The 20,011-nt window shown below is 27.2% G+C and overlaps 1 protein-coding gene across 1 annotated transcript in view; it reads left to right on the forward strand.

The window, feature by feature from the left end:
- Positions 1-1,766: 1,766 nt before the first annotated feature.
- The window catches only part of LOC119675873 (putative uncharacterized protein DDB_G0282133), a gene marked incomplete at its 3' end in the record, with an annotated part of 84,712 nt that continues 66,467 nt past the window's right edge, over positions 1,767-20,011 (forward strand). The window contains 3 exon segments of the mRNA XM_038087091.1: positions 1,767-2,502; positions 2,704-2,887; positions 3,143-3,864. Coding sequence (XP_037943019.1) covers positions 2,169-2,502; positions 2,704-2,887; positions 3,143-3,864 — 1,240 coding nt within the window.

The following is a 20,011-nucleotide window of genomic DNA, read 5'->3' on the forward strand; positions in this document are numbered from 1 at the left end:
AAATATTTTCTAGTTGCGGTATCAACTATTTTAAATATATTTAAAACACAATATATTTTCGATTCCTATGAATGTCTTTCCAATATATCAACTTTATAGATGTAATTATAAATTCATCTACAAATGAACTTTGTAAATATTCGTACAACTTTTACAATAAAATCTATGAACAATGTTATTATCATTAGCATCTGACCTTTTTCTTGATCTTGATTGATTGATTGTATTCAATGTCGTCTGGTAGGACACAACTATACTTTCAGAGCATTAGTTAACACATTTCAACATAAGCAAGGTTTAACTCCCTATCATATACCATGGTTTATTTTTAACATTATATCAACTTGAAGTCAGATCTTGTACAATTGGTGACTTCAATGTTGCTTTTATTAATATACGGAACAAATCTGCCGAACGCGGTTAACAGATTAGAATATTCTATGGTAAGAGTTATGTAAAGCTGAAATATATTCGTGGGTACCATTGATCTCTTTGTTTAGTATTTGGAGATTATAGTAAGGTTCCAAGATTAATTTAGCATTGGCTGATTGTATAAGGTTGACCTGGATTTTAGAAATCCTTTGCGTATTTCTTCAACCATATCACTATTAAGTACCACAATTAACTAAAAGTATTTGAAACATTATATTCACCTAATTTTTCGACCAACTAGAGTTGTTTTCTGGTAGATAATGCCATCATGTATATCGTTTCTCCGTTAATAATATGCAAACTTATTTTTTAAGCCGCCTTCTTGATTTGAGCAAAAAATTCTTGTACTTGTCAATGTAGTTTGAGTACGTTGGTATTCTTTTCGAACAAGTGACAAAAGTCCTTCTTATTAAAGTACTGCAATAACGGATTGTTGTCTTCAATGCTAAGTTTGGAGAGGATCAGTCTAAATCAGCTTCGTGTCAATGTATGTTAAAGATGTTCATGTGAATTTTTATATCACCTTAGCATGCTTAGGTTGGTTATAGTCAACCTAAACAGTTCTATCAGTTTATTTGGACTGTAAATTCTTATTATGGCTTTGTTTAGTAAAAAGAATAGTAAAAAGAAGACGCCCAACTATTCTATTGAATGTAATGCTTATTCTAATTATTCAAAATTTTTATATTGTTTTATTGAAAAATGTTAGAAATCATTAAAATAGTGTACCAATACCAGCAAGCTTGTTAAATTTTTAACTGATTTCAATGCAATAAGTATTGGAATCATTCAATTATTATTATGAATAGACAGGTATTTTCGCTATTGTAGAAAGGTATTATATTACATTTTTATGTAACAATAATTTAATATTATAAATTTAAGTAAATTGTAATTAATGTTATTAATTTATAAATAATAATATATTTTTTATTTTCTTTCAGATCTTAAAAATCATTCATCTGTTAAATACTTAATTAAACTACTACAATACATTTAATAAAAATTAAAATTTAATATCGAAAATACAGAATAAAAATTTATGAATAATACTTTCACTGAAAAATTAAAGAAAAAATTGATTTGAATACCAAACTACTTTCACACAAAATAATGGCGAAAAAATCGGATAAAGTTGCAAAATGTCAAATAATCAATGATGAGGATGAAGATGAGAACCAGCGAAGATTACAAAATTTTAAAAGTGTGAAGCGAGCTCATAATATGATAACCTAATTACAAGTGAAATAAAAGCGAAACTCAATATAAAATAATATTTTAGTAAAGAAATAATAAATTTAAAAAAAATTTTGTGCTAATGTAGACACATAAAGTAATAAAATTTAAAATTGCACCACTCATAAATAAGTTATTAACAAGTTCGGCAATAAATAATAAAAGTCTTTTCATAAGACCGACTTAAGCAAGGATTAAAATAAGCAATAAGAAATAAAATAAGAAAATAACAATAATAATAATATTAATAATATAGTCAATGCAATTATTTTACGTTTCTTGCATAAACAAGGTAAATTACAGATTAATTTACCAATGCAGAAGCATTTTGCTGGGCACTTGACAGTAGTCGCCACAGCAGGAGGAGTGGCTTGTTTTGTAGGCAACAGCATTTTGATTTAAATACACAAGGAAACAAAAAATTTAACAAAAGCTACTAAAAATTAAAATAAAATTAAAACAAAAAAGAAAGAAAATTTTCGTCTTTTTTGTTTTCGTTCATGCGAAGAAGAGGTTTACACTTGAATTGGAGGGCCCTAGCACTGCTGGGTGCCCTCCTTTCGATTTTAATCGACTGGCCTGGTTTAATGGTTTATGCAATGCCAACATTGTTTCGTATGGCAACACCACAAGCAACAACAATTACAACAACAACAATCGAAGCAGTAGCCGCACTTGCAGAACAACAAGATACAATGCCATTAAATATAATACAGCACAAACAACACTTGGCACGTGATGATGATTATGATGATGATAATGACGCAGGCGAGGTAACTAAACCGCCACCGAATTTGAAAAATATTCAACAATTAAGTGATAACAGTCCTATTAGTAATAAAAAAAATATAGATGATAAAGGAACAGATCATAAAAACATTAAAGTTAACACTAAAAATGAAAATAACATAAAGCAAAATAATGAAAACATCACAAGTGAAAGTGTAACAAATACTATAGTCCCAGAAGCAGAAGTAGAAATTCCTCAAGAGGAACAATTTAATGATAATAATAATAAACAAAAAAATTCTGAAGAATCTTTTAATAATGAATATGCTAGAGATAACAAAGGCCACAAAACAAGAACTATCAATGTAACCCATTTACCGAACTATTTGCTACACAGTAGTGATAATAATCACAACAACAAGAATAATATTAATAGTGGCAATAAGGCTACGAATGAATTACAGCAACATCAGAGTGACAACAATAAAATGTTGATGACAATGACTTCAAGTGACGAACAAATATACAATGCTCAACGTTTAAAAATTTTAAATCTTATATCAAACAAACGTAAACGCAAAAAAGTTGATATAATGGAAGTGAAAAATGATGAAATTACTCTTCGTATAACAACTTCATTAAGTAATAATAGTATTAGCCATAATTTAATAAATAACACTACACTCAATAACAATAAAATAATTAATAATAATACTAATAATATAAGTAATTTTAATAAAAACAGTAATAATTTTATAAGAAATGATGAAAGTAGCGAACGAACGTTTTTACCAACTACTACTGCCATAATTGATAATAACATAAAAACCTTTAATAATAAGGAAATTAATAAAAATACTAATGTTAATAATAATGATAACAATCAAGTAACACTTTATAAAAACCAGCATCGCATCGATAATAACAAAAACAATTTTAATAATAGAGATATAGCAACATCATCGACAAGTTCAACAAGAGATGCTGTTAGCGGAACGAATGTTATATCTACAACAACATCACCATCAGCAGAATTAATCAATAATTTTAAAAATTTTTTATCATTTAAATTTTCATCATCACATCACACAGCTATATTATCACGTACCGTACGCAATGCGCGTTCCCAAGATCCAACAACAACAATAACCTTAAATAATAATAACAAAAACTCTATACGCCGTACTAGTAGTCAAAGTAATGGTGGTAATATAGTTCGTAGATCATCGGATAATATTGGTAATGGTGTTGTTGGCTTGAAATCAAAAAGACTGAATAATTCTAGAAACATAAACAATAGCAACAATAAACAACAACAAACAAGTAATTTAGATCGTAACGAACGATCTACAATATCGCATCTATCAGGACCAGCACGTAAAATACGATTATTTATTAAGAATCGTTTCCTGCAACTCATGCCGGATGGTACTGTGAATGGTACGCTGAGTGAACAAAGTGATTACAGTAAGTATAATTTTTATGTTAATTTTAATAGAATAGATATTGGTAGACAGACCCGGACAAAGGAATTAACTTCGGAGTGGGTTGTGTTAAAATGCTGAATATACTATACTATTGATTATATCATTGACTATATATGTATATATAAAAATAATGCTGCATATGTATACAAATCGTCATTAGATAAATTATGGGAGGGCCGCAGTTGGTTTTTTGCGTGTCAAACTCCTTTCTTGCATATTGGTAGATTTTTGACAAGTTCAGTAAATATAGGTGTATAGAAAAACATTTGTTTATTTGTTAGTAATCGTATTAGAGTTATCCTTGCACTCCACTTAGGTTATGTAATAAGTTAGGAATCGTATTAGAATTATCCTTGCAGTCCACTTAGGTTAGGTGGCCCATTGTGTATATACATATCATGCATTTATATACGATATGTAGAATTGCTACATGTTTAAAAAACTAATTTAATTTCAAGAATTTAAATACTCGAAATGAGAGGTTTTAAAATTTTAATAGACCAACAATTTGCTATTAAAATATATTTAATATTTAATTAAAATATTAAATGTGTTTTATAATATTTCAAAAGGTATTAAAAAGAAATAAAATTTGTTTATAAGATCTATGAAATTTTAAATGATCACTTATATGTGTTTAAATACATATATTGTATGAAATACAGTCAAAATGAATGAGACTGAAAAAAAAAATATCTTATGGAAAATAATCTATTATTCTGCTTTGTTTATCTATTAACATCTTCACAATGAAAATATATTACACAATACATTTTTAAAGAAAATTATCTAAAAAAAATTATTGTTTTTAAAGAATATTAGCTAAAGTCGCAAAAATATTTAATGCCATTTGAAAATTTGAAAATATTGGATAGAAGAAAATATTTAATATTTATTTAAACATTATTTCTGCATATAATATTTATTTCTCAACGTTTAAAATATCTGAAAAGCTAGTCAGTGCAATTTATAAAGATTAAAGATTGAAATGATCGCATATAAAAGTATTGTGAGTGTTATTTATTGTTTTTTTGTTTTTATTTATTAAGCTTTTTTTAAAAATACTCAAAAAAAAACACTTAAAAATAATTTAGAATATTTAAAAAACCATTATTTAAAATAAAATTATATATAAAAGAAAATATTAATGTAAAAAAATGTATTAATATTTTTTATAGCAGTGCTTCATATGATAACAGATTGCAATTAATTAAGTATCTTAGAGGCTGTTTTTTACATAGTATTAAATTACAAGTGCATATGAATAATTAAGCAGTTAATAACGAATAACATTAACTTAAGGTTTGTTATAGCTTCAGTACTTTTAAAGTAGAAAATTTTATTACAAAATAATCATTTTCTATTTATATTTTGAACACAAGACATTACATTACATTAACTTTTGACATTACATTAGACATTACATTTTGTGCTACTGTTACATTTTTCTGTTACTGTATAAGTTTGTTATTCTCAAATGTTAGTAACAAGATCTATGTTCCCATATTTCACCTCGCATATTTTTCTATTTTTATTTCTTAGCGAATGTAAAAAGATTTATGAAAATATGTCAAAAAAAATTTAATAAACTTAAATAATTTTTATAAATTTTAAAATTTTTTGCTTTATTCTTAAGAATGAAAAATCAAAGACAAAAACAAAATGCCATTTGCAAATTAGATACATTAACTTTTCTACAATAGTTTGATTTTGGTTGTAATAAAAATTCAAAATTAATAGATTATAAGAGAAAAAAGTTATAAGTAATTTGATACAATATATTTATTATATATTTACAAAATTTTCTATAAGTGAATATTTATTACTATATTTATTAATATTACTATATTTATTATAATGTCACTAATTAAATAAAAAAGTGACAAAAAACCTGGAACTAGAGCACTGAAAGTTTGTGTAACCTTGGCTACTTGTGGATAAACAAGATTAGTCATTGCTTCTAATTTATCATGCACGAGTTCTAAGCCTGGCAATTGCAGTCCAAACAAATTATTTACGGACTATAAACTAATTAAATTCAATTACTTCTTAAAACCACTGAAGATGAGTACTTGGCAATACTCGAAACAGCATTGTATGGTCAGCCAAATTTCAAAAACTTAAATCAATTTTTGTGTTTGTCCTTTCTTTCTATCTTTCTTTGCTATTCGGAAACTCTCTAAATTTTAAAAATTTGCTTCTTTGTTATTATAAAGAAAGCGTAGCTTTTTCGGAAACACTAATAAAAACTATATATTTATTAATATTTATTATTACATCCTTATCAGGTGGTAGCAACGTAAAGGCTTTGTCTCAGAATAACAAAGTATATTAGTAATGTTGCAGTTACACTAATGTAACTTGTTATACTAATATTTACTAATGTTACACTAATTTGTTCCTTTCAGGTTCCGCCTCAGCTTTAACGAAATATATTGATCAATTCCGATTTTCGTTCCGGCAAAGATATCGCTTTGTTTCGGTTTTTACTTTGTGGTTTCGTCCCAGTTTGAAACCTTGGTTAAAATATAGCCTTAAGTACTTGTATATGAAGTGCACTATAATTATAATTTCATTTCTTTATTCATTTAGTTTGTCATTTGTTTTTATTTTGAAAAGTATTTTCACCTTAGGAACATGAAAAATTAAGAAGCAACATTTTTAGTAAATATTATTCCCACAAGTATTGTCTTCCAAATTTATTGATATTGTTTTTTAATTAGTTGGTATCGTTATTTATCACAATTTTATAATAAATTATAAAATTTTACAAATAAATTTGGTATTACCTTAAAAATTTCAAATAAGACTTCCGCATTTCTATACGTATGAATTCGAAATATGTTAACAAAAAAAAAAATACTTTTACTCTCTCTTTATTCCTTGTTAATTTTAATATATTTTAGATTGTTAGTGAATCACAGTTATTTAAAAAAAAATTATTCGTATAACTCTCTGCAGAGCATAAGTAAATCACAATATCAGTACCCATTGATCTGCCGTAATAATTCAATAATTTAACAGAAGTCAATAGGCTAACATACCGAGCAGGCGCATACCCTTTGCAGATAAATATCTGCGTCATACCATATAATTTTCAACTTGTTTACATATAAACATTTTTACTTAAGATTTGTTGTATCTGCCTTTGTAAATTCTTACCAGTGTAAACATATTTGACTGCTTTTAATTGCCGTTTAGTGAACGCGCTTGTGCAGTATCTTTTACTGTATTTTACAGCAAAGCAAAACAAAACCAAAACCAAAAACAAATAAAAAAGATATAAAGTATCTCAAATATTCAATTTGATGATGAACAACACGTACCGTTAGCAAGATATCATATGAAAATAAAAAAATTAAATAAAAGTATAATAAATTTCAAAAACTTGCTAAAAAGGCCAAAAAACCAAAATCATATACATAATTTATACATAATTTTTATGGGCAATATTAACTCTTTTATGGGCTTATTTTCGCTTATCATCAGGTATTCTTTATGTAAGTCATTATGGTTTTTGTTGTAATTATTGCCAAAAGAAAGGAAAAATTATAAAAAAATTGCATAAATAAAAATACAACAGGTGAGTTGACAATAAGCTCTGAACTTGTAGGCAATCCAGTTTGTTTAAGTTTTGTTGTAGAAGACCAATTTCGGTTAACATGGGTGTTCATTTGTCCGGTCAGGAACTTCAAGTTCAGGTGTTAATTTAATTTCTTTTGAATTCATTTTATTATTTTTTTTTAATTTTTTATTGTGAAGTTATTACAACTGAGATTGATGAAGTTCAGGTTCAGTTAATTATAATATATTCAACAAAAATTTTTTATCTGAAAAAAATTATACATAATGTGATTAATAAAAAAAAAGGCATGAAAAAATTGAATGAAGATCTTGAAAAGGGATTTTTAATATTTAATTATAATATCTTAGTTGGGTCTGCTATGTCATGGATGCCAAATATTATATCTGTAAATACTTTACGTTTTTGGATGATTAATTGATGCTATTTGCATAAATTATGAAAAAAAAAATTCTGGATAAAATTCATGGTAATTATATGGTAATTTATAGTAAAAGATTAATATTATTTTCTAAGTGGAAAAGTTTAAAATGTTTGTCTAGAAATTGTTTGCAATAATTATGTGTAAGGGCAACTAACACAAAAACAAGCGTTTATTTAATTAAATCAAATTGAAGTGGTTGAACTTATTTTAGTGTATTTATCATATATGTATATATTAATATGTTTTAGTAGTGTGAGAGGAAGTTCTTATTTTGGGTGAGATCATATATCAGGATGACTGAAGTATTTCCCTTTTTTATGTGAGTAAATTGAATCTTTGCCGCCTTTATACCACATACTGACTACTCTAATGCTTAGAGTGTTTATATATATGTATATATGTATAAGCGTATAAACAGTTCAACACAGTTATTTAAAACAGTTATGTTTGCAATAATGTTGATATCTCGCATTTAATTTGTGAAGCTATGTATGTAATTGTGTTAATATAATACTTTTTAGATGTCATCTTTAATCCATAACATTTTTTAAAGTCTCTCTACTCTCAATATAGAAAAATATGTTTTTGAAAAAAATTATTTTAAGTTCATTACCATTAAAATATTTCGAAATACACTTTGATTCATCACAAAATTCTTTTATACAAATAATATTCTGCTATCATGTTGTTGTATATCTTTCAACAATATTGTCAATCTATCAATACACAATATTTGTAGACATATCCTCAAAAACATTTTTTAGTTTGCATACAGATTAGTTTGCAACATTAGTTATTTTTAAAACTAAAGCATTTGGAAAAAAAATTGTCAAATGATTTTCATTGACAGCAGCTAAGATACAAAAAAGCCGCATCTCATCCCACTCAACAAACCAATATCGCCCACAACAAAGATTAATACTCGCACATTAATATTTACACGATCATTAGTGAAAAGAAAATTTTGGGAATTTTTAACATTTCGAAATGTTCATGACTTCGTGAAAGAAAAATTTTCTGGTATGCAATGTGAAAAAAGAACAAAAACTTCAACAACTAACAAAAACAGCAAATTGAAAGCATATTTTGTTTAGTAACAATCAACATATTTTTAATAACAATAATAGACTTTAAGTGTTTCCAACGAACTTCACACGAAACTAATGAGATTTGACAATTTTTCACTTGAAATTTTATATCTTTGCTATCTTTGCTATATATATTTCAAGCAAACAATACTTAAATGTATCTACGAGTATATATGGTATACGACAAACTCATCTCTGCGTATATACGATTATAAGAAGAAGAATATATTGCAGAATTTTATTTGTTATATTGTTGAGCTTTTTTAGCCTACGTGACAAATGTGGCGAATATTAAAAAACTAAAATTATTAAAACTAAATTAATGCGTTATTAAAACTGACAATTTAAAATTTATGATATATAAAATTATATTTCTTGTAGTGTAGACTGTTGACCCACATTGTTTAAAAATACTCAGTTTAGGCAACGATTTTTTTTGGTTAAGCCGATTAAGTGAAAACGACATCATTATGATTTAATGAGGCATATTTTGGGATATAAGCAAAAGATTGAAAATGAAGTTCGCATTTCAATTTAGAGAAACATGATTTTATTAATAAAAAATTGTGTATAATATATCATTATAAATATTAAGTTTAGTATTATAATATTTCAAATATCATACTTAAACTTGGTTAAAATAACTAAATTAAGATAAAAATGTTTATAATATTTATTTAAAAAAACTAGTTATATAAGTATATAAACTATAAGGTATATTTTTGTGCTTCACTACGAACCTTCAAAATACATTATTTATATTCTGCGATTTAATAACTCTATCAGTGAATGACTTTCTTTGCCAAATCATACAAATACCTATTTGTTAGAACTTTGGTTTGTTTTGAGAATCCTATTCACATATGCGTGTCACGTTCTTCAGAATCTTTCCGACTATGATAATTGCAATTTCATTGATCGTTGGACACTAGAAGCAGCTTACATGTTTACAAGAAGTTGTTTTACCTATCCTAATTAGAATCTATTTATTATCTGATGGGATTTCATCCCATGCACAGTTAAATAAATTCACCAAATGATTGAGTAAGTATAGGCTTACAAAAACATAAAATGTTTTGAAGGGTTCGAATGGAAATTGCCAAATTTCATTAAATTAACTAAAATTTTTGTTGTTGTCTCTTCATTTCTATTCGAACTCACTTTCGGCAAAAAAAATTAACATTAAAATGTTTTATTCTAGAGATAACGTTTTAAAGTTGGTCGATTTATAAAAATGTATTTGTCGGTAGAAGAAATAATAATTAGACGTTATGAAAAACTTGTCTTAGAACCTTAAAAGTACCTACTTATGATTCTTTGAAATTTTCCAACAGAATTGCTCTAAAAAATTTTAGAGTAATACTTTCGAGTGTTTTTTAAGAAATATTTAAATAATTTAATATTTTCATAAACGTAAAATTGCAGCAGTGGAAATAGTTAATGGTTATTTCCAGTTGGAGTAGCTCATTCTGGAAGCTTTCATACGAATGAAAGCATGGCAATGATAATAAATATAACTATTAATTATTATTAATTAAAAAATCTTTGTTGTAAGTGAATGCATACCTTGATACAAATGAAGAATTTAAACTTACCAGTTTTTAATTATAACAATAACTAGCTTTTAGCATGTATTCAAATGTTCTAATTGTGTAAAAAAAAATTATATTTGTTTTTACATTGTCATATTTATCTTATAATTGAAAATATTATAAGCGATAAGTTTTAAGCCTATCATCATGCTCCTTAGCTGTTTTAGACATTCTTGATTTACGACTTTACAACGAATTGGATGCCAACAAGGTGCTCCAGTTGATCTAGATTTACAACTATTTCAATATTTAAATTCAAGACAAATTTCATGTTGATTAGATGGTTCAGGTATAAAAGAAGCTCTAATGCTTATATTAATAATCTTTTATTCGAAGGCTTTGTTCATATATTTAAAAATAACAAATACTGAAACAGTTGACTTAAGAGATGTAGGGATTTAAATTAAAATTCAAGAAAGTAAGTAATATTTTTTTACTAGAGATACATATGTACAACTTTATAGAATTGATTTCGGCTGTTGCGGAAACATCTCAAAAACATGGAACTATTAGTTTTTCGAATATTTAAAGCTGTATTTTCAACTTATGCACTGGATGTTTGTATTCCTAGCTACAATCGTTGTTAACTTATTTTAAATAAATTTGAATTTGCTTAAATATTTTTTTAAAAATAATCTTTTGGCTGTAAATAACAGGATGTAGGAGGTTATGCTTCAAATCTTTAATAACTCATTGATTTCTCTGACATCTGTCGAGAGCATGTTCAATTTCATATGCAAAACTAATTTTACATTTATGGGTCTATTCTGGATGTCATTGATGATGATGTTACGACTTTGTTAGTTTTTGTAAAATTACCACTCATTTATGTCAGCAGATCATAAATACCACAAAGTAGAACATTTTTTGGCTTGCATCGGTAACGATGGATAGTTTTTGGATCTTCTGTATTCCAAATGTAATAACTTTTCGTTGTAATAAAGTTACTGAGACTGGGTAGCTTTTGGAATTTCTGTATTCCAAATGTAACAACTTTGTGTTGTAATAAAGCTGCTAAAACTGGACAGTTGTCTGTAATAATGTAATTACTTTTCATTATTATAAAGCTGCTAAAACAGAAGTGAGTCTCATTTTATAAATATTTTGTATATATAGATACATAATTTATAAACACTGCTGAGACGAGTGTCGCAGTAATTATTTAATTAAAAGATGGTTATAGTTGGTACATTATATATCAATTAATGAAATAAGTAAATAATATAGTTATCAAGTTTTCTATAAATCTACTAACCTAGCAAAGAGTCTATTTTAATACAGCTCCGTTACTTTATCGTTTTGAAATCCCATTACTTTTTCTATTTAAATTAATCAATTTCAATATTTTCTCATATATAACAAATAAGCATTAATTATATTTTATAGAGACAATTTATATCATCTGCATTATAAGCAATTTATTGCCTCTTTAGTGCATTAAAGATTTACTACTTCACACTCCCATTTTAAAAAAAGTAATTTAGAATTAGGCTACTGTCTTTAATGTTTTTATTTGTCTAGAAACTATATAAATATTTCTTTGCTCTAAATACTTAAGTATTGCGCCAACAGCGGCACATTTGACAGAAAAGTTGGCAACTGATATTGAATGCAATAAAATCATTTATAAATGCCTAAAATAACCATCGAACTGGATTATGCTGATATGAATTTATGACATAGCATTTCTAAATATCTACAACTAAATGACTGTGTATATCACATATGTAATCAGATTTTTTTATAAATACTGAATGTACTTCACACAACTACAAAGCACTGTCTGTATATGTCTTTCATTGACTTATCAGTGGTAATCAAGTATTATTACTTGTATTAGATATTTTTTATGATATATATTTTTTGCTTGCTATGCATTAAAATGCGTAAATTGTTGCTATTTTGATTGCGGCTTAATTTTTGTTTGACATAATTTCAACAGTTAATATGTTAGTATGTGAGAATGTTTTCCCGTACGCACATATCTATAGAACTTTAACGTAATAACTTTTTTATCTTTGAAATGTGAATTTGTTGAAAATTATGACATAAATATGGGTTTACTTTGTAAATGTTGATACAATTGGAAAAGTGTGAAAAAGATTACAAAAGTTAATGTATACTTTCGTATGTTTGGTCGCTTTTTTAACGTGTTTCGTGTTCCTTAGCAGTTATCATGGCGCTTTGTCAAAAGTACTTAGAAAACACTTTAATTAGCGAGAAAGTAAATAGGGAAGTAAAATTTGATAGATATGAGAAAAATAATTATATTCGAGTACGAGTTGCTGTATTTACATATGAATGCAGGTAGCACTGTATATATGGTATATAAACAATATTTAATTAAGATTTACCAATCAGTTTTATGATTAAGTTAAAGTATAAAAAAATACGATGATAATGATGGTAATGTATTTCTGTCTTTATATGTATTTCTGTCTTTATATCTGAATTTGTTGTGATGATATTGGTAATGATGTTGTTTCATCAATACTCGGAATTTTCTTCTTACATTCTATTTATATTGCTATTTACCTAATAGCAATTGCTAGTGTATCGGATTCCACTACAAAGCATACCAAGAAATACTGTTATTCGTTATTCTGTGGCTTAAATTTAACCATAGAGCGTTGCTAGATCGAAGTTGCTTTTTGTTTATAGGCACCATATACACAAGATTGAACTTGTGTATTTTTACTATGCATTTTTTAACCAGAATTGTATTGTTTTCCTAATGGGTAGTGCATTGCTATACTTATGGGTACTATCATAAGACCTGCTAAACAAATTTGTGCATTGCTTTGAATTATATCCGATACAGGAAAAGTTTATTGTTGTTTTACGTGACTTCCTATGTCGTGGAGACTTAAAACCACGGTGCTCTTAACACATGTATTAATATAAGCGTCAATCAACGCCCCATTGAAATATCACTCCTTATTCCGCCGGTACCAATGAAGAAATTCAAGCAAGTCATAACTTCCACCTTGGTGAGTTGCGAGGGCTACCTACTACCTCTGCTACAATTTGGGCTGTAGCACCCGGTTTGAAACGCACTCCACGACGAAGGAATGACGATGTCGCGAGTTAGGCTGCTTAACTCACTACCATTTGCACTTCTTGCATAAGTGCTAGACTGGCACTGGGGGATTTTAGTCGCCTCTTACGACAGGCAATCCTAACCGCTGGAGTATTCTTTTCCCCTCTCCGCAGGGTAATTATATCCGATACAGTCCTATTTGCGTTTTCGTATTACTTTTATGATGTAATTTATCTAGTTTTAGCTCAGAAACAGGTTTTGGATATTCTCCCAGTTCGCCAAATATGTGAAATACGATAAAGATACTGAGTTATAAAAATTTGTATTTTTACGTGTCAAAATCTTCTATATTATTGTTGAATAAGCGAAGGTTTGTAGCTGTGCATATCTAACTAGACTTCCATACTGTCTGGTTAAATAAATTATCACTAGTTTTACTAATTTGATCAAGAACAAAATACCCTTTTTTTTTGTTTCTATTATTATATTCTAGTGTTATATTACTGATTGTGTATATTCTAGTTTGTCGGTCTCTAACCACATTGGAAGTTAATATTTACCTGCAAGTGCATTATTTATGATCTCATTCTTTTCCTTACTTATTTTAAGACTTAAGTCTAAAAGATTTTCATAAGTCATGATTTTCATGAGTCTAGATTATTTTAGCAGCTGTAGTAACTATGACATATTAAACTCACGTCACCATATCTACTCCGTCAGTTGAATTAGGGTTTCTTAACTGCTAGTCCGCGGAGTACTATTCGTCCGCTGGTCCATAATATATTGTGTTTTCGTTTATATTGTGGACAGTGATGAGTGGACTGGAGACAAAAGGAAAATTACAATTTAAAATTTTTTTGTGAGATTATAATTAATATAATTTGCTCATTTTGTTACAATTGTCTCAATAAACGATAACAAAAAAATCTATGCGATGGAAATATAATTTATTTATAAATAACACAAGATAATAATGTGTTGATATACAAAAACTGAAGTAGAAAAATAATATAAAAATTCTGAGAAAAATGGAGTTTTTCTCATAAATGATCAAATATTATTCAAGAAAGTCAACTTCAGAACACTATAATTACCGGATCCATTGAAACATATAGATGAATACGATATTTTATTAAAGCATATTCTTCAAAACACTATAATTACCGGACTTATTTAAACATAGAGGTGAAGTCTATGAAGTTATTCGAATTAATACGTAACTATAATTGAAGCTGTTCGAATAAACTTCTTTTTATTCATAATATTTTTAAGTAAACTTTTCTTTGATATCCTACATTTCGGTAAATATTTAAAATGGAATTTTGTCTTGTTGGTCCAAGAAAGCAATTCCTTCTTTTATACCACTACGTGTGGTATGTGTGTGATACTATTTCATACTTACATTTTATCTATGGAAAAACTTTCGCAGTACTTTCGGAAGAACTTAACTGCATAGTGCTAGATTCTTGGAAGCAAGTAGTTAACTACTAAAGAATAGTTGCACATTAATTACATTGTCGTTGTTGTTATTTAACACTTTATTAAGTACTGGTGAACTGAACAAGAAAATTATTATTATTACATGGTCACGCATAAAAGTGTAAGCCCAATTCGCGCCCAAGTTCCGCACATATATTCAGCGGTAACTTTTTTAAATGCGTGAAGGTGTGAAAATTTATGGCTTTATCATGTTAAAAATTAAAAAAAAATTACCATAAAATTGAAATTGCTGCACGTCATAGCATAAAAGTTTCCGACAAGTTGATATTTTAATTTATAAACTAAATTTATTAAAAAAATGTAATAAATTTAATAAAAAAGAGCACAGCGCATAATTGAGCAGTTAAGTATCTTGCTCACGCGCGTGCAATAAAGTAATTTGTCAGTGGTTGTTGGTGTCTTTTTGGAGTTTTTTTTTTAAATTAATTTTTTTAATTTTTGACAAGATCAATCAATGTTTTTAAAAAACTGTGTTTGTGTCTTGTAAATACAAATTTTTACTCGAATATATTCGTAGTGTTGCAGTCTCAGTCTCAGTCTCAGTCACAGTCACAGTCAGTTACAGATTCACCTTGTAGTGAATTTTCATATAGTTTTTATTTTTAACGTTTAATGCTTACGCACGCTTTCACTGCAGTTTTATTGCACTTTAGTGCTGTTTTCAGTTGGTCGACAGTCCAGTTACCATTTTGAGTTGAGCGCTCTTAGCACTCAGTTTCGTTATCGCTAATGCATTTACCTTCAAAATTTAGTGTAAAAATGTTAAAATTACACAATTTTAAATACAAGTTAAAGGCAGTTTTCCATTAAACATTTTTCTATATTTTTATTTGGCGCTGATTGCTTGTGGGCGTTTATAACTAATTATTCATACTAAGTTTTTTTTTTTTTATTTTCCTTAAATCGTAAATTTGTTTATTTTTCCTTTTACATTAAAAATGGGTTAGTATGTTGTTAGGGCTATTCTTTTCTAAAACTAGTTATTGCTTAAGTTAAGTAAACTGCAAGTAAATAATTTTGTTGTTATTTAATTTATATATCGAGTTGAGTATGTGTTTAGTAAATAAAAAGTATTCCACACACAGAATTAATATATGAATAGACAGATAATAAGATACGTAAATATATAGTGAATTATATATAAAATTGAAGGAAAAATAGTTAAGTAAAAGAAAAATACACAAACGTAAAATTTTAAATAATTAAGTAGATAAAATATTATTACTAAAGTAAAACTGATAGATAAGCGGTAAATAAAATATGGTATATAAATGAGCAAGAGAAAGGTAACTGAGTGGATGCATATATAAGAATTTGTAGTATTGTATAAATGAAAGTGTAAGTGATTGTTATTCACTTATACTGTCTTCAGACAGTCAAATTTCCTTAATTTCGTAAAAATGAAATTAAGTTAATTTCGAAAGCGTTCATTTTGCACCAATTTAAGGAAATCATAATTAATCAAATGTTAAAAATTTCATGCTCTAAATACCATTTGTATCTGGGAAATTTGTAGTTTGATTATTATAACTACAAAGGATGGCATTCAGTTGTTTAATTAGTTTTAGTAAATTTCAGGTATTTTTCACTCTATTTTATTTTAATAACAATTACAGTTTTTTCTCTATATTCAAATTTAAAAATTTTTATTACTTTTAAAATTATTTTCCGGTTTCATTAAAGTCAACTGTCATTGACATTTATTAAAAAAAATGTCCCTTTTTCGTTATCTCAACTTTATCTTTTGCTAAAAATGTATTTAACGCACAGTTGCATTTGAAATGTCCCTTAATTTCAGTCTTCCTTAATTTCGTTCTAACCTTAAAACTGAATTTTGTATGGAAAAAAAAAACTTAATTTCGCTGAAACGAAGATGAAATTAAAATTATAGTATAAAATAGATAATTTTGTTTTCATATACCTTTCTAATAATTTATAACAAATCATAAATTAGTTCACTTAATTTCAATTAATTTATTTTTCTCATTTATTTAAACTATTTTGTATTTTACTTAAATTATACTGAACATGTTTCAATATATTTATGATTCGTATTGCACATTTTTGAATAAAATTTTTATTTAATGGAAAAATGTTTATTATATAATTTACAAATTTTCGCTAAAGAATTTAGCTAAAATTGGCGTTGACAATTTTGTGATGTTGCCACATGCAACTTCAGATTAATTCATATGACACATGTCATAAATGCGTGCTGCACGAGACATTTTGCAGCAAATGCGTGTGCCAGCAGTAATTGCACAAATTTAACAACAAATAAATTTTATATTTATGATGTAATAATATGCAATATATATGAGGTTTAAAAATAATTGCAAACTTTTGAATTAGATATTTAAAGATGAGCTAGTCGATTTTAAATTTTTTTTTAATACAATATTTTTAACACTTAATGTACATTAGAAAATTTTGTAATATTATTTTATTATTCTTTATTTGTTAAGTATAACTTTTTATTTATCAACTCTCGATAATGAACTATCAAATGATCAAGTTATAATCCTAGTTATACAATTAACCCAATTCTGTTTATAACTTCTGGTAAAATTGTTAATATTTTTGTTAAATTTAATAATATATACAGCTAACTAGTATCTAAAATTTTAGTGAGAGCAATTATAAAAACTGGTACGTATAAATATAATGAAATATTGTTGTTGCAATTATAATTATTATTATTATTATTATTGCTTTGAGAGTAATTATATTAAAAAGCACACTTTTACTTGTTAAAATTATTTTTGTTAATATTATTAACAACATTACTAATATTTAAATTATAAAATTATATAATATTCTTGATCAATAATATAGTATTGATAATAATGTTTCTACTCATAAAACATACTTCAAGTTATTATTAATATAATAAAATACTAAATATATGATGAAATTTAACAAATATTTGTTTGGATAGTAAAACATTTGTGTTATCAATGTATCTGGAATATTTTGTTAATTATACTACATTGTCAATAGTAAAAAAAAAGTAAGGCTCACTAGAGTCAACTCTAGTGTAAAATATGTAAGCTAGTTATAAATATAGTTTCATCTGAGAGATATGTATATAAAAAATATCGAGTAAATAAAAAATATTAACAACTTCATGAACTAATTCAGGCGCTAATATCGTGCACAAACAAGCTGCTACTGCTACAGTAACTTCATTCCAAGCTCAACTAGAGCTGTCAATGTTGCTGTCAGTGCTACTGTCACTGCCGCTTTAAAATTTAGCTTTTACTTTAGCGTTTCCAGTTGCTTAATATGCCAATCGCGTAGGCTACCAATTGATGATATGCGCTTTTAATACGAACACTGATTATATGATATTTTCGGAGTATCCATCGCTGGTGCTTGTTGGCAAAACTTAGTTAGCAACAATTAAAATCGGCGTCGGAGTCGTGCTCATAAAATAAACCGGCCGATCAGCCTGCGTGCTGTCTGCATGCCTACTAACTTGCACCCTGAAGGCTTTTGTGCTAAATGTATGCGTATTTGGTGCTTACAGTTTAAATAGATTTATGCATTTCATACATCTGCTAAAACATATTCGGCTACATTCATACAATTTTCGTTAATATGACAGCATCTTGAGCACTTACTTAGTAACTTTGATGCATTACGAATAAACGGGTTAAGTGCACTGCCGCATCAGTGCAACCAAATGCAATATAAAGATACAATTTGTTGATAAAGATTTATTTTCACTGTAAGACTTCCTCACTTTTATTTGATTTTATTGTGTATTATAGCATATAAGCTGTTACATATTTATGCGTATATTGTATATGTGTGCACTTGTAACCAAGATGATTTCCGCTGATAAGACCTACATTTTAGGAAAAATGCATAAGTGCGTCTGGAAGTACGGTTCACTTAAATAGCTTTGTGTACATAGTTAAACTGCTGGTAGTGCAGTTAATTCAGCGTACTTATCGTGGCCACAAAAGATACTTTCCTGAGTAGATGTTAGTTTTCTATAGCCTAATTCATGCCTAAGTTAAGTTTATGGAAGTATTATATTGGATAGTTGTAAATTGCTGCTAAGCACACGCTTAGTCATTGTTGTTCTATGACACATACAGAAGTAGGAAGTGAACCTAATTGAATAAAATGATCCCATGATGCGGATGCAAATACGTACTCTATTTTTGATGTTTGTGTCTTTTTTGTATTTTGCTTGAAATTGTTCAAGGGTGGGCTTATATTAGATATATTGAAGTTGTGGTAATTTTTTTGTAGTTGTAGAAGTCATAAAAATAAGTAATATTATCAATTTGAGTGTAATTATATTAACCCCTTCAAGAATTTTATTCAACTTTTAGTGTATTCGTATACAATATAAATTTACATTGCAAATTATGGATTTAATGGAAAGTTATAAAAACAATACATATAATTGGTTTAGTGCTTATTTAACAGTGATATTTGAATACTGTCTTTGAATAAATGTCTTATTAAAATAATTAAAAGTTGTAAGTGTAAATATAACTTTACTATAGTGACGTTAACTACAATTTATCAAATCATAACCAATGCATACATACTTCAAGAATGTCAAAAATATGCAATATATTACCACCCACGTAGTATAAAGAAGCCCAGTAAAAACGTTTGGTATATTAAGTCTAATTGAAAAAAAAAACCTTTATTATATACAAAACATTTATATATATATATAGCTATATGAGTTTGTGGCGTTTTGTTTGCAAACATTAGGCACATGCAGAGTTTTAAATTACCAAAACCGAAGTAAAGTGTCTGCCATTCATTACTTTTACCGAACACTTTAGCAAACGTGATTTAGTAAAAAGAAGTGCATTATGAGTGCAAGCAGTAGGATTGCAGTTTCCTACACTTGACTCCATTCCCAGTTCTC

The sequence above is a fragment of the Teleopsis dalmanni genome, chromosome 2 (genome assembly GCF_002237135.1).
Source record: "Teleopsis dalmanni isolate 2A chromosome 2, ASM223713v2, whole genome shotgun sequence".
NCBI classification, from domain to species: domain Eukaryota; kingdom Metazoa; phylum Arthropoda; class Insecta; order Diptera; family Diopsidae; genus Teleopsis; species Teleopsis dalmanni.